The sequence below is a fragment of the Cryptomeria japonica genome, chromosome 6 (assembly GCF_030272615.1).
Source record: "Cryptomeria japonica chromosome 6, Sugi_1.0, whole genome shotgun sequence".
Classification (NCBI taxonomy): domain Eukaryota; kingdom Viridiplantae; phylum Streptophyta; class Pinopsida; order Cupressales; family Cupressaceae; genus Cryptomeria; species Cryptomeria japonica.
The window spans coordinates 124,388,879-124,403,427 of record NC_081410.1 but is presented as its reverse complement, the minus strand read 5'-3'; the positions used below and the strand labels follow the sequence as shown (position 1 = coordinate 124,403,427).

General features: G+C 33.6%; 2 protein-coding genes across 2 annotated transcripts; both read left to right on the top strand.

The window, feature by feature from the left end:
* Positions 1-7,888: 7,888 nt before the first annotated feature.
* Positions 7,889-12,358, top strand: LOC131075239 (disease resistance protein Roq1-like). The gene is made up of 4 exons (XM_059221946.1): positions 7,889-8,215; positions 10,416-11,116; positions 11,224-11,361; positions 11,461-12,358. Exons 1-4 carry the CDS (start codon positions 7,889-7,891, stop codon positions 12,356-12,358), a joined length of 2,064 nt encoding a protein of 687 aa, XP_059077929.1.
* On the top strand, positions 10,607-14,214 carry LOC131075238 (uncharacterized). Its single transcript, XM_059207220.1, has 5 exons — positions 10,607-11,116; positions 11,224-12,319; positions 12,448-12,726; positions 12,844-13,623; positions 13,845-14,214. Exons 3-5 carry the CDS (start codon positions 12,544-12,546, stop codon positions 14,211-14,213), a joined length of 1,332 nt encoding a protein of 443 aa, XP_059063203.1. The 5' UTR covers positions 10,607-11,116; positions 11,224-12,319; positions 12,448-12,543; the 3' UTR covers position 14,214.
* The last annotated feature ends 335 nt before the right edge of the window (positions 14,215-14,549 follow it).

Below are 14,549 nucleotides of genomic sequence, written 5' to 3'. Positions count from 1 at the left end.
ATACTCTATTTACAATTTTTTAACTTATTTAACAAGTAATTTAGACAATTCTCTTCATATTAATCAAAAAATTTATTGAACAGAACAATATATCTCTTAAATTTATCCTAAATAATTAACAAAAATATCCCATTTTTATTATAATATTGCTAAAAACAATAATAAATCATATTGTTGCTTCATCTATGTACTAAACATTAATCTAGAACATTTAAATATTTTCTTAATAATTGATTGTCTACCTTTTGTGTTTCTCTCTTTATATATGTAGAATTATTGAGGTAAAATTATTCACAACAAAAAACTATCTATATGCTTGAATTGAAATTTACAACTTTAAAATCATTAGGCGTGATCCTATACATGATGGATTGTATCCAAATGTAGCTACATGACTACATTCTAAGCATATCTATAGGAGAGAAAACATAAAATCCCTATAGAATTAAGCTTTTAGATGGTGATGGGGATGGCATTATTGAGAGTGAAAGGGAGTGACAACACAAATTAACCATTTTATCAACCAATTTTCTATCATAGTACATTCATTATATCATCTTCAAACTCTACAATTAGTTATTTCTTATGATTAATAGAATATTTACAACATCAATAAATACTATGTGTGCGAAGAGAACAAAAGCTCAGAAGCCTCAAACATGTGAAGCACTTGATGGGTTTCTTAAGTTATTGAAGATAGATTCACAAGATGAAAATTCTGATGATGAAGATGATGTTGAATTTCAAAGTGAATAGTGCAGAACATAGCAATATAATCTTGCACCAAATCTATGTGGTTCACTGATCACTTGACTACATCCATGGGAAAAGGGTGAATTTTTTATTTCTGTACATTAACAACAACAATAATAGAAATTTTTATTATCTCAATAAATCACTTTTCTAAGAGGTGAATGTAGGTATCTTTTTTACTCAATATGTAGATTAAATTCCTTTATATGCACGTGTAAACCTTTTGTCCCTAGAAATTATAGTCATTTTAGTTATACCATATTTTGTATTTTTGTACTTAAATAGTTTTATAAATTAGACAATTAAATTGATTGTTGCAACAATTCCAGTGTCTTTTTTAACATTGTGTCAACAGGTGTATAGTTTAAAATTTCCTAATTTTGAGTTGTATTTTTGCAGCTGGATTCCATTTTTAAAATCAACCTTATCCTTGATTACATTTGCTGCGGAATAACATCTCATTGTCGCACACAATTTTCGAAGGGGCAGAGATAGTGGACTTACATCTATTTTACTGTCCCATCGCTTACGTAGGAGATGACAACAAATATGCACTTGCAAAACATGAATCGACGATTGTAAGGAGTTCAATCGTCTTGTACTTTCCCTTTGCGATTGTGGACCGTTGATGTACAAAAATTAAAAATGATTTTTATTCTGAATTTTGATTATTTAATAAATACCAGATCAAATGTGCATTCAAAATGTAGATGATATATATATATATATACGCGTACATATATACATACATGTGTGTGGGTGAAACCATATTTCTAGTTTTTAATCAATTTCTTTATTTATAATGATTATGAATTGTTTAATGTAAGTATAGTTGTCAAATTATAAGGTTTGGTAAAATCAAGCCCAAGTATGTTGAACCTCAATCTTTTCAAGTGGATAGAATCTTAAAAAGGCTTTTAAATTAAATATTAAAGACACAAATAAAAATTGTTAGTAGATTTTATCAAACTAATAATATAAATTAATATTCGATTATCATTTGGTTGTTCAAATCCATGTTATTGTTTTCTATGATTTAATAAGACACTAATTCTATTTTCCTTAAATGATCTTTACATCTCATATTATTTGAACTTTGATTTTTTTTTTAATGTCTACACAATTTGAATTCTCATATTTTTTGTTATTTGAATTTTGATATTTACTAAATTTAAAAATTAAATTATTGAATTTATTAACTAATTACGGTTCCATTATATACGCCCATTATTTTACAAGTATGCCATGTAAATCATTTCTAACAAGTATGCCATGTATATATTTGATCTGTAACACAGCAAGTTTTTTACTTCAAACATTACCATAAATGTGTAGTACGATATTTTTTGTTAAATTATAGAGAGAGCTAGAGCAGGATTTAATGGCTAGGATGCTACTCTATATGCATAGGCTTTGATTCTTGTAGGAAATAATGTTATTAGGTGTAAAAAGAGTTATAGTCCATTGGCAAAGAAGTTTGTGGTAGAGAAATTTCAATTGTTTTGTTTTGGGAAATGATTTTAGATTTACATGAAAAAAAATGTTTTCATGTAGTTTGATATTTAGTGTTTTGGGTTATAATTGAGTAAGGTTTTTTTTTTTTTTCTTGGATTTAAGCTATTCTTCTTTGTTGAATGGGAATTGATAGTTAGAAATAATATCTTGGGAAATGATTAGATAAGTATTTATAGTGTTATATCTTTGTCCAAGCTATATCTAGATCTAATAGATGTCACTTTAGGGTTGTTTGTGCAATTAACTAGTACTTATTTTCATTTTTGAGAATTTGTTTTGAGATATTCTTTCATGCATAGAGTTGGTTATCCTACAAATTGTGTACTATATAAATACCATGGTTGTATTTTTCATTTTTTTATTATTTTTAAAATGAAATATATGTTTTTTAATTTAACTAAGACACGATGTCAAATCTCACTTCTACCTAAAAACATTAACAACTATGAATTAACATATAGATTTTAGGGTGCTAATGCTTTGTATAAACTATGCACACTAAATGTAGAATTAATTGATATAACTATGCACATAGTACTTTATTTTGCACCTAGTTCTACTTCCATTAAAGAAATGGAGAATGTAAATAAAAAAAATAGAAAACAATAAAACTCTCTCGATAACACCCTCTTGGTGCAATGGACATGCTTATGATTTATTGAAAAAGAGGATGAATGTGTTTGCTCAATAATTTCAACAACATAGCCTCATTACATCCATCTTTATCTTCTTAGAAATGGCTTGAGGAACAATGTATTTATTCTATTAGGTGAGGATGAATGGAGGGTTTAGATTGCTTTGACATAGATAGTTAGGATTGTATGATATAGATTTTGAATTTGAGAGGGAGTTGAGAATTACACTTATAGGTGGTTTAATTATGGAGGGTTTAGATTGCTTTGGGACAAATAGTTAGGCTTGTATGATATGGACTTTGAATTTGAGAGGGAGAAGAGAATTAAATTTATAGGTGGTTTGATTATGGAGGTTTGAGATTGAAAGTTGATTTGAAATTGGATTGAAGGAAGTTGGAGATCAATGGTTGAGATTTACTTGATTGATTTTAGTGTTGGGAATGAGTGCCATTTTCATTTTGGATTTGATTCCTTTTCTTTAAACTTATTTTAATTGATTGGTGCTTGGAATTGAAAGTCTAGTATTGTTTTGATGATTTAGGTGGTTAGATCATTGAATGTTGACTTCATTTTTTAATTTAAAATTAGGTAGATTGATTTAATGGATTTTGAATAAATATTTTACTTTTTAAATGAATAATGGATGGTGTTCTCATTAGATAAGTTAAATAAATGAAATAATTGATTAATTAATTAATGATAGTATGAATTTGCTAATTAATAATATTTAAATATTTTATTAATTAATCAATGTTCAAGGTGGTGTAAGATTAATGACAAATATTGGTTGAAGTATAAGGATGAATTTTAAGTATCTACATTTTGATCCTCTTTGAAACAATGTCATAACTAATAGAAAACATGGTGTTGTTTCAAAGAAAATAAAATATAAGAGTATGATGAGATCTCAATTGATGCCCTAGTTGGCCAAAGAAAAATGGAAGTAGAAAGTGGATTATTGATGCCCTCTCAAGAAAGTAGTTGGGTTGGTAAGGCTCGTGTGGTCTCTCAAAAGGGGAACTAGGTATATAGATGGTTGCAAGAAGTTGAGTCTCACTTTTGGGCAAAAAGTGGAAGTGTTTTCTCTATTTTTCAAATTTTCTATCGATTGATGTCAAAATTTGATGCACTTAGAGATTGAATCTCAAAAAAATTCAGTAATAGAAAATGTAGTGCTCTGAGTCTACTTTTCAAATATGTAATTTATTTTAATACCCACATGGTAGAAATTGTTTTTTAGTAGGCATGTTTAAACACCGGTTTTTCAAAATGCCTGTTTCAGGACCATACGACACATGTGTAGGGCCACCCCTTTTTAATGCAAATAAATGAATTTTTGCAAATCCTTCTGGGAAACGATACCTAAGACACCAAATATTGATGAAAATATTTTTTCTTATTTTTTTTATTGAATATTTTTTTTTCTATTAATTTTTAAATAACAATAAAGTATATTTTAGAAACATCAGGTGTACGACCACCATAATTTGATGAAAATTTCATATTTTTTATTTGTTTTAATATTAAGAATAATTTTATGTAGATTGATGTCATATAATTTATTTTTCTAAAAACCTAAACAGAAAAAAAAGTTATTAAAGTTCTACCGAACCTCGGTATTTTAGGTTTAGGTACCACTTTTGATTAATAAATAATAAAATAATAGTAAAAATGATCTTATCACTATGAAATTTACATTTTCAAAATCAAGACGCTAAGAACTCTAATGGGTTTTCGTTTTGTCAAAAACTTCAATCAGGAAGGCCCTCAAAAAATTAGGCCAAGGTAGAAATCTAATGTCATTTTACCTTAGCCATTTTTTTGGAGGTCCAAACATAGGTTTGGTGGGACCAAGCCTATCCCGAAGCAAAAAACAAGGCTAAGGGTTGTTTCCTGCACCTAATTTTAAAAAAGGGCACCTATTTCGCTTTGTACCATTGAAAGCGACTATTTTGCTTTGTACCGTTGAAAGCGAAATGGGCACCCATTTTTAGAAACAGACACCCAATTCTAAAATGGGCACCCGATTCTAAAACGGGCACACGTTTCTAAAACAGGCACCCATTTCATTAAATGAAGGGCGCCCGTTTCCAAAAAGGTATGTTGGGCCAGAATCTGGCCCACAAGCACAAATCCTAATGATTGAATAATTTTTCAATCATTCTGTGACAGGTACGATCTGCAAAGATAATGTTTTGATTAATCATTCTCTTTTCTTGTCTTATTATCGATTTGGTAAGGAGATCGATTCGAATTCAAAATTTGGTGTAGCCATGAGATCAAATCAACACAGGAAGAGGCAAAGGAAGGTTCTGACAGCTGAGGAGATTGCAACAAATAGGGAGAAGGAGGCAATACATCAATAAGAGAGAAGAGAAAGAATGAGACAAGGAGCTTCAAGTTCCACAATCCTTTCAGAAGAGGAGAACATCGATGAGAAATCAAACCCCAAATGAAATTAGAACTCGAGTTGAAACTGAAATTGAAATCCAAATTGAAACCCCAAATGAAACTAGATCTCAACTTGAAAATGAAATTGAAAATCCACCTGCAACTGAAACCAATAATGTGCATGGAGACATGGAAACAACAATTGAAAATGAAACATGTTTGAATGATAATCAAATGAATGAAAATTTTGAAATTAAAAGTGATGTATTGGACAATCTTCCTGGCTTGGTTTCATGGAGACAGATTAGGACACATGCAAATAGATTGTTTAGACATTTTTTTTATAATAAAAAATTTGGGTTTCAATGTCAATTAATGGTACAACTAATTAAAATGACTAAAATGTGAAAAGTGATGAAGTTCAGATAGGCTTTTATGTCAAACCCGAAAAGAAGGATGTGTCTTTAAAACAAGTTGTATCGATTGTTGCTAGCGCCTTTGATACAATCAGAAAGAAAAGTGATTCTAAAGATAAAAATGCGGCACAACGGACAATAACAACAACTTTAGTAAGACAAACAACTTCTGATAAAAGAATGATGAGTATCATAAGTGGATATCTTAATATTCATCGTAAAACTTTGTCAAGAGCTGTAAAAAGAAGAGTTAACTTTGAAAGTGATCCGGCAAACAATTTGTGGACTTTTAGTGGTAAACTACCAAGGTCTGATATGAAACTTGCTGGTGAAGTCAAAACTTTGATCAAAAAATTCTTGCACGATAATACGAGAGTATCACCTAATGCTAGAGATGTTCTTAAATTAAGATTTGGGTCAAAAATTTGTGATCCACATCCAAAACGCCTATTGGACATGACTCAAACTAAATTGTACAAAACAAATTTGGATGATAAGGTGTTGACTATTAGCATTTTTCAAAGGTCTTTTAATAAGTTTAAACCTTGGTATATTCGAATTAACAAGGAAAGAGTCACATGTTGTTGCAAAACTCATGTTCAATTTCGCTACCATTATGATGTATTTTGATATATACATGTTACCATGCATAGTAATGAAATGTTGTAAGAATGTGGTATAAATATACCCCCTGAAATTATAAAGGAGTTTATATCAAGTTTGTTTTGCAATCCACCAAATGAACAAAATTTTCTTTTCAATGCATGTGTTTCTGGTGTATGTGATATATGTGGCAATCTTGCATTGTTGGATGAATGTTTGCATGAAAACCTTTCAATTGATTTTGGACAACAGTTAATTGATGTTATGTTGGGTGAATATTTTGTCGCTAGCGTACCAATGACAAAATATATAATTCACACACAGCTATGTTGAGAAATTAATCTCTCCTCTCAGCAAGGGGAGGTTCCCTTTGAAATTTCTTCTCTAATTAACAAGAAACTAAAATCTGTGGGTAAGTTTCACCTGGGGGTAATCGTATGGATCTGTGTCGCACTTTAGGCTAACAGTACCTATTTCGGCCGGAACCCTTCCGGTTGGACTGACTTGACGGCTATGTAGCGCTCACGTGGCAATAGATTTCTGGTCGGAAACGTTTCGACCGAAATGCTTCCGACTGGAACATTTTTGTCCTTTCAATACATTGCACTATAGAAACTCGGAAATATTTTGAATAGTTCCGGCCGAAACTGTCTATGTGGAATGCCAAGTGGCAGCCACATCAACAAAAATGATGATTTTCTGAAACTTGTCACTTCTACAATAAAATTCAATAGGTAAACTAAACTTACTAAAAAAAAAAAAAAAACCCTTTTGTAGAGATCGAAGTCACGATTCTACTCATATAATTTTTATAATGTTTTGATTACATTTAATATAAAAAAAAATTAAAAATACTATGACTAGGTATTCTTTTGTTCTATAACAGGCTAGTTTGAAAAACAAAAACAAATATCGAATCACCTCAAAAAAAAAAATGAAAAAAATATGGCTCACTAGAAGAGAGTCTCTTCTCCAAAAGGGTATTTTTAGTTCTGTGATTATCATAAATTGAATAGACAAATTGTGGTGGGAGACAAAAACCATCAAATTCTGGCATATTTGACTTCCAAATGCTATAACAAAAAAAATATACATCAAAATTTTATTTTTATTTTTATTTTTTCATGCACTGTATATATATGTCATCTATAATGGATATCAAAATCAGAAAAAAAATAAGTTGATTTACATTTTCTTTTGTGGTGGGAACTAAACCCCTTGATTTTCAGCAATAAAAAAATGCATACTTTCCCGACAAACCCATGGTATGATGAAGATTGTAAGGCAGCAAAGAGATCATTGAAAAGGAATGGTATGAACAAAGAAAATAGGAAGAGGTACACAAAACTCATTCAAACTAAAAAAGAAGAATATGTACAAGCAATAAGGACGAAGTTAATCTTTCTTGGTAAACACAGTCCCAAAGATTTATGGAAGGAACTACAACAAAGGAGAAAACAAATTAAAATCAATATTACAGATGCACAATGGTTGGATTATGTAAAGCTTCTTTATGAGAGGTTACAGGATAATAATTTTCCTCTCATTGTGACCACTTCGATGGAGTTATTCACGATGGATGATATCAAGCAGGGAATAAAGAGTTTAGCAAACGGTAAGGCAAGTGATATTGATGGGCTTCAAGCAGAATTCTTAAATTGGGGAGTTGAGCTTCTTGCTCCTCACATAAAGGGTATCTTCACTAGGGTCATTCAAGATGGTTTTTTGGTAGATTGGACAACTAGCGTGGTTATCCCTCTCTTTAAGAGTGGGGATATCAACAACCCATCTAATTACTGCACTATTATGGTCAAGCCCCTTCTAGGCAAACTTTTTGGGAGCTTGGTGGAGCGTAGAATCAGCAGTTGGGCAGAAGCAAAAGGAAAAAGGGCCAAAGGTCAAGTCGGTTGCAGACCTAGACACTCCACCATTGATCATTGCATCACTCTTCAACATTTGATAGAGAAAATAGGGACAATCAAGGGGAAGAAGCATATTGTTGTTTTATGGACTTTAAGAAAGCATTTGACGCGATGCCTAGAGACAAACTTTGGAATATAATGAAAGATTTGGGTGTACCTAACATATATAGAGCGACAATCCATAGACTATATGAGAAAGTTAGAGCTAAAATCAGAACTAGTGAAGGAATGTCCTAGTGTTTTGGTAGTGACATTAGCGTTAAGCAGGGGTGCCCTCTATCTCCCACTTTGTTTGGTTTATACATTGATAAATAAGATACATGGTTAAACATGTCGGAGGGTGAAGGTGTTCATCTTGCAAGCTATGTGGTGAAATTACTTTTATATGTGGATGATCTTATCCTAATATCTAAAATGGCTCATGGTTTGAGAAATCACTTAAGAGCTCTAGAGCACTTTTGCCAGGAGGTAGGGATGGAGGTGAACATTACCAAAACCAAGATCATGATTTTCTCTTTAAAGAAGAAAGCTAAGCAAACTACCTTTCTTTTTTAAGGTAGTCTGTTGGAAATTGTGAAAGAATACAAATATCTTGGCATTGAATTCCAAAGTAAACCTAGTTGGGAAACTTGTAGAGCGAAAAGGATACAAGGGGGGTGGAAAGTGTCATATTTACTTCAAAATAGGTGCAGAAAAGCTGAGTCATGAGATTGGAAAACCAAGAAAACTCTTTTTGGTTTACTGGTCACACTAGTTGTTCTCTATGGATGCGAGGTATGGGGAGGCAACATGTCAAATTGTGGATGGAGACAGTTAGAAAGAATTCAAAAACACTTGATCACAAGCAATCTCAAAGTTAAAATATCAATGCCTTATGAAATCCTTTTAGCAAAAGCAGGGACTTTTCTGTTGGAGGCATCGGCTATAATCCAATTAATAAGTTATCTAAAGAAGGTTGAAAACATGAATAACCAACGGTGGCCCAAGATTGTGATGGAAGAGGGTCTTAACCGTAGGAAGAAAACTTGGATGGAACAAAACAAAAAGTGGTTGAACAAATGAGACATCAAGTTGCATGAGTGTCCTAATACTAATGGGGAAATAAAGAAGTCCATCATTGAAAAGTTTCAAACTACCATGTGGACTAATTACATTAGCTGTAAAAAGGCGTATTACATCAAAGAGTTTAACCCAACTGGAGAACATGGCGATAAAGCATATTTAGGGACAGTTATTAAAGGGAAGGCAAAGCTGTTATTTGCTCAATTAAGGATTGGTTCACATCATCTCAGATGTGAAACGGGTAGGTGGCAAAGACCCAAAGAGGTTTGGGAGGAGAGAACTTGCTTGTTCTGCAAGGCGGGTGCTATAGAGATTGAACGACACTTTCTCATTGAGTGTACTGCTTACGATGATATACGTGCTCAATATGATTCATTTATTTGATGAGGACAAGATCAACCACACTGCTAGCTATCTGGTCAAGATTCATAGGAGGAGATCAGACATGGAAAGGAATTCAAAAGATCTAGTGCTGTGATTTTCTTGGTCCCATAGACTCATCAGTCTCATGGACATCAGTAAAATCATTTTCAGTATCTCACTTCCCCTACAAAGAAGATGTACATGATTATTGGTGGAAGTGGATTGGATAATGCAAGCCACGTGTCCCAACAATCAGATCGAATCGACAAAGAATTTGTAATAAATTCTGACGGGACTTTCATATAGTTTAGGCATTTCGCTGCATAACACGATACCCATGAACGATAAAAATATATTAAAATTTATAAAAATAAAAAATAAAAAATATTAAACGATACTCTTAGCTTTTTCCTCGCAGGTAGGGTATATTGTCCTGGTTTTGGAGTGTAAAATACGATATACATCGAGGAGGCCAAAATGTGGGCTCCCAATATCGAGAAATTGCTGAGAAATTTGGTGATTGAAAAAATGAAAGATAAAACGACAGGAGGCCGGCTTTGTCGGTTGAAAGCGGAAGCCGAGAAAACCAAAGCCGAAAGAAAAAACGACATACAAAAGATAATGAAAATCGAAGACCAGAAATATTAAATTATCTTGCATCGTATTCAAACGGTGTCGTGATATTTGGAATGGATCAAATAAAAGCTTTTGCTCTTGAATGATTAGACGACATCTTTCATTTTTTAAATTTCAAGGAAGATGCATCCTCCACTTGTCGCTTGGAAATTATTTTGCCTTTGGGACAGCTGGTGACCCTCACCCTTTGCTATTGTCGTTTGCACCGGAATATTCCTTGCCTTGGTGGGGTACAGCTGGTAACCTTTGGCATTTACTTACACGTTTCTTTAAATTCATTCCATCAAATCCAGCTGGTAACTCTGCTTCCTCAGTTTCATTCCTGCGTTGCATTCATGGCTTCCTCCTCTTCAGTGATTGCATCTCCTAAACTATATGATGCATTCATCAGCCACCAAGGCCCTGATGTCAAGGAAACCCTTGCTAAACACTTGTATCACCTTCTTAGGGAAAGAGGGTGCCAGGCATTTCTAGACCGTCCAGAGATACAAGTGGGGGATTCTATTCCTTTTGCCCTTCGCAATGCCATTTGCTCATCTTTTGTGCAGATTGCCATTTTTTCCCAAGGATATGCAGAGTCCTCTTGGTGTTTAGACGAGCTTGTTCTTATGTTACAACAAACTGATGCCCTCTTCATTCCTGTCTTCTACAATGTCCAGCCGTGGGAGCTACGTCACATCGAGAACGAGAAATCACAATATGCTGAGGCATTTTCTTATTATGAAAGGAGAGGCAGGTATCCTGATAAGTTGGATGAATGGAGAAGGGCCCTCAAATCCGCTGCAGACATATCTGGTTATGAGCTTAGCCAGCATCAAGAGTAAAATTACTATTCCTCTTGTTTTCCCTTTTTCTCCAGTTTGTGACATTTATTTTACCTTAGGTTAGGATGACTTTCTGAAAGGATTTTTTGGTTTTGGATTTCAGCAATTTGTGTGGAAATATTGTGTCTCGTGTGCTACAAGTAGTGCAAGAAAGAAAAAATAGAATACTGTTGGATGTTGCAAAATATCCAATTGGACTTGGTGAACTTGTCGAAGATTTTGAAACCTGTTTAGAGAGGAGGCACAGGAAACCCAAAACTATGGACAAGGTGACGATAGAAGGGATCTATGGACTTGGGGGCTCTGGCAAGACCACCCTCGCAAAATAATTATTTAACAGGAAGAGTTCAGGCTACCATGCATCATCTTTTCTCTCTGATGTCAGAGAATCACATGCAAGAGGTGAACTACACCACTTGCAAAGTCAGCTCTTGAAAGATCTTTTAAAGATTGAAGATTTAAAGATCGGCAGTGTGCACCATGGAATTGGAGAGCTGAAGGATCGCTTGGGAAGAGCAAGACATTTGCATTTTCTTATAGCCCTGGATGATATCGATCATTTAGATCAGTTAGATGCCCTCTTACCTCAAGGTATGCTCGGCTCTAGTAGCCTAGTAATTATTACTACACGCGACCAAAGTATGTTAACAGATGCAAATATCTGTTATAAGATGAAGGAAATGAGCAGGGATCAAGCCAAAGATCTCTTCTGTAGCCATGCTTCCCGGGGACAGGATCCTCCAATTGAATATGAGCAATTGGTTCAAAGGTTCGTGCATTTTTGTGGAGGTCTGCCCCTCTCACTCAAAGTTTTGGGCGCCCATCTTTATGGTAGGAAAGAGTATTATTGGGAGTTAGAATTGGAAAAAGTTAAGAAAATCCAGCCTAAGGATATATTGGAAAGGCTAAAAATTATTTTTGATGGTCTGGACCAGGAGGAGAAACAGATATTTATAGATATTGCTTGCTTTTTCAATAAGATTGGCTCCCACTATAATCCGAAAAGCGTGGCTATAACAATTTGGAACGCGTTCGGTTGGAGCGCTGAGCATGGACTTCAAACCTTACAGGATAAGTCCCTAGTTGAAATTAAATGGGATGAATTTCAAATGCACGATCACCTCCGCGATCTGGGAAGACAAATGGCAGATGACTTGGGCCCTCCTCGTCTGTGGAGACCACAAATTCTTAGATCTATGGTATGCTGCTTCTTTAAAATATTTAAACGAAAATTATAGAAAGCTTTTGAAAAGACATTTCAATTTATGTGGTTTTATAAAAAAAATTCCGAGCTAACCACACATTTAATCCTGATCCTTATATGTAGGAAGCAAAAGGATTTAAAAAAATCCTAGCAGAAACAAAGGTCAGGTGTTTCAATATAATCTACGATTCATCCCTGTAGACTAGAATTCATTATTTTATGGGGAACTCAAATGATTCTGCTAAGACTGACCTCCTGGGGCTTCGGATTGAAGAATTAAAAGAAATTCCTTCATGCATTCCTCTACGAAAATTGAATCCACGAAAATTGCATTATTTATCTGTTTGGGGCGTGAAAGAATTGTGGAGCAGTTTTCATCAACAGTTGCAGACCAATATCCAGGTATTTCGCCATTCTTTGCTTGTAATAAGTCATATCAGAAATTAGTATACTTGTTTGGTCGAAGGTTGTTTACTTCTGACAATTAATTAATTTTTTGAGAGTAACTGTGAATGTCAGGCCAGTTTCGAGTTGAGAAAGTTGTCGATAGAGTACTGCCCCTCGCAAAAGATTCCAGATTTAATAGGAATGTTCAGTCATTTGGAAGAATTAACAATATTCGAATCTTTAGAGAACACTGATATAACATCCCTCTCAGAATCGATTAAAAGACTTAGTAATCTTAGATCATTGCATTTGGAGACCAACACCGACGGCAAGTTCGAGTCCGAGTCCGAGATCGAGTCCCAGTTCGAGTCCGAGAACTTAGATGTTTTTAGTTTGGAGGCTTCTACAGGCAGTTGTGCCACTAGCCTTGAAACCATAGAGTTTAAGGGATTAGATAATATGTCAAAGTTGGTAATTAGTGGAGAGATTTGTCCCAGACTTCGATCATTGAGTGTTGAATGGATGTCGAATCTAGAAGAAATGGACTTAAAGCATCTAGAGAGACTGAATACTCTTCACATGGAGGGATGTGATGAATTGGAAACGATGTCAAGGTTATCTTCTTTGACAGGGCTTCAGTCTCTCGAGGTGGAGCATTGTCCCAATTTGGAAACAATATCAGGGTTGTCTTCTTTGACAGGGCTTCGTGAGTTAAATGTAAGCTACTGCCGAGGGTTGAAATCGTTGCCGACCCTTGCACGTCAACGTCATCTGCAGAAATTCACGGTTAAGAAATGTTATCAGTTGCAGAGTGTAGAAGGTTTTGAAGAGTGGCATGGATTGGAAAGTCTGATAATTGAAGTGTCTCGCAAAGGATGGGCATGGGTACAGAATTGCATTTATGGACTCAAGGTAATACTGCTTTTTCTCAATGCAAACAAATTGATTTTCAGTGGAGAGCAAGTTAATTTTTTTGTGAAAAGTGAAGTCGGCGATTTTTTATTATGTCTTCGATGGGGGAAAAGAATTTTGGGTACTACCTCTTAGTTGTGTGTTCTGAAAATTGTATTCTTACTTTTCCAATATTTTTATTAATTATTTAATGTTTTATGTTGACATTTTATTTGTATCAGAGGCTGCCATCACATCAAACCATTTTAATAGGGAAGGCAGTGGATGCAACATCGTCTAGATTGGATGTAAATTTGTTTTCTGAGGTGACCGGCATCCAAGCACTTGTTGAGATTGAGACAGGAGAATATATTTCATTGTACATGAGCAGCTCATCAAATGCAATCACTATATATGCTTTTCTTGGATCTATAGAGATCTACGATGGAGTTGAAAGGATGATTACAGTGTTACTCCCCCACCACAATAGTGAGGGTATTAGTATATATAACATCAACATAAAGAAGGGGTTTAAGGCCATAGTGAATAAAGGGGAAGAAGAGAAAGCTTTAATTTTAATGAAAAGAATTGTCAATCAATTATATGTATAAATCAAAAGGATTGATAACTCTGATGTACTTTTGAAAATCATTTTTCATATTTATTTCATTTTAAGTTTTTAATTTATAATATTTCATGCATGAAATTTTTTCTTTTATTCAATTAAAAATAACTTTTAATGTTTTAATTTTTAAATAAATTAATTAAAAATAATATTGATAATTTTAATATATATAACTTAATTAAAAATAGTTGAATATTAAAATATATAACAATTAATTCATCTTATTTTAGGGAAGTAAATATGAAGATTAGAATGCTTAATCTTATAGTAATTAATTATTCAAGTATTAATCTAGATTTGCTAAGTATGATGTCTTGAGATT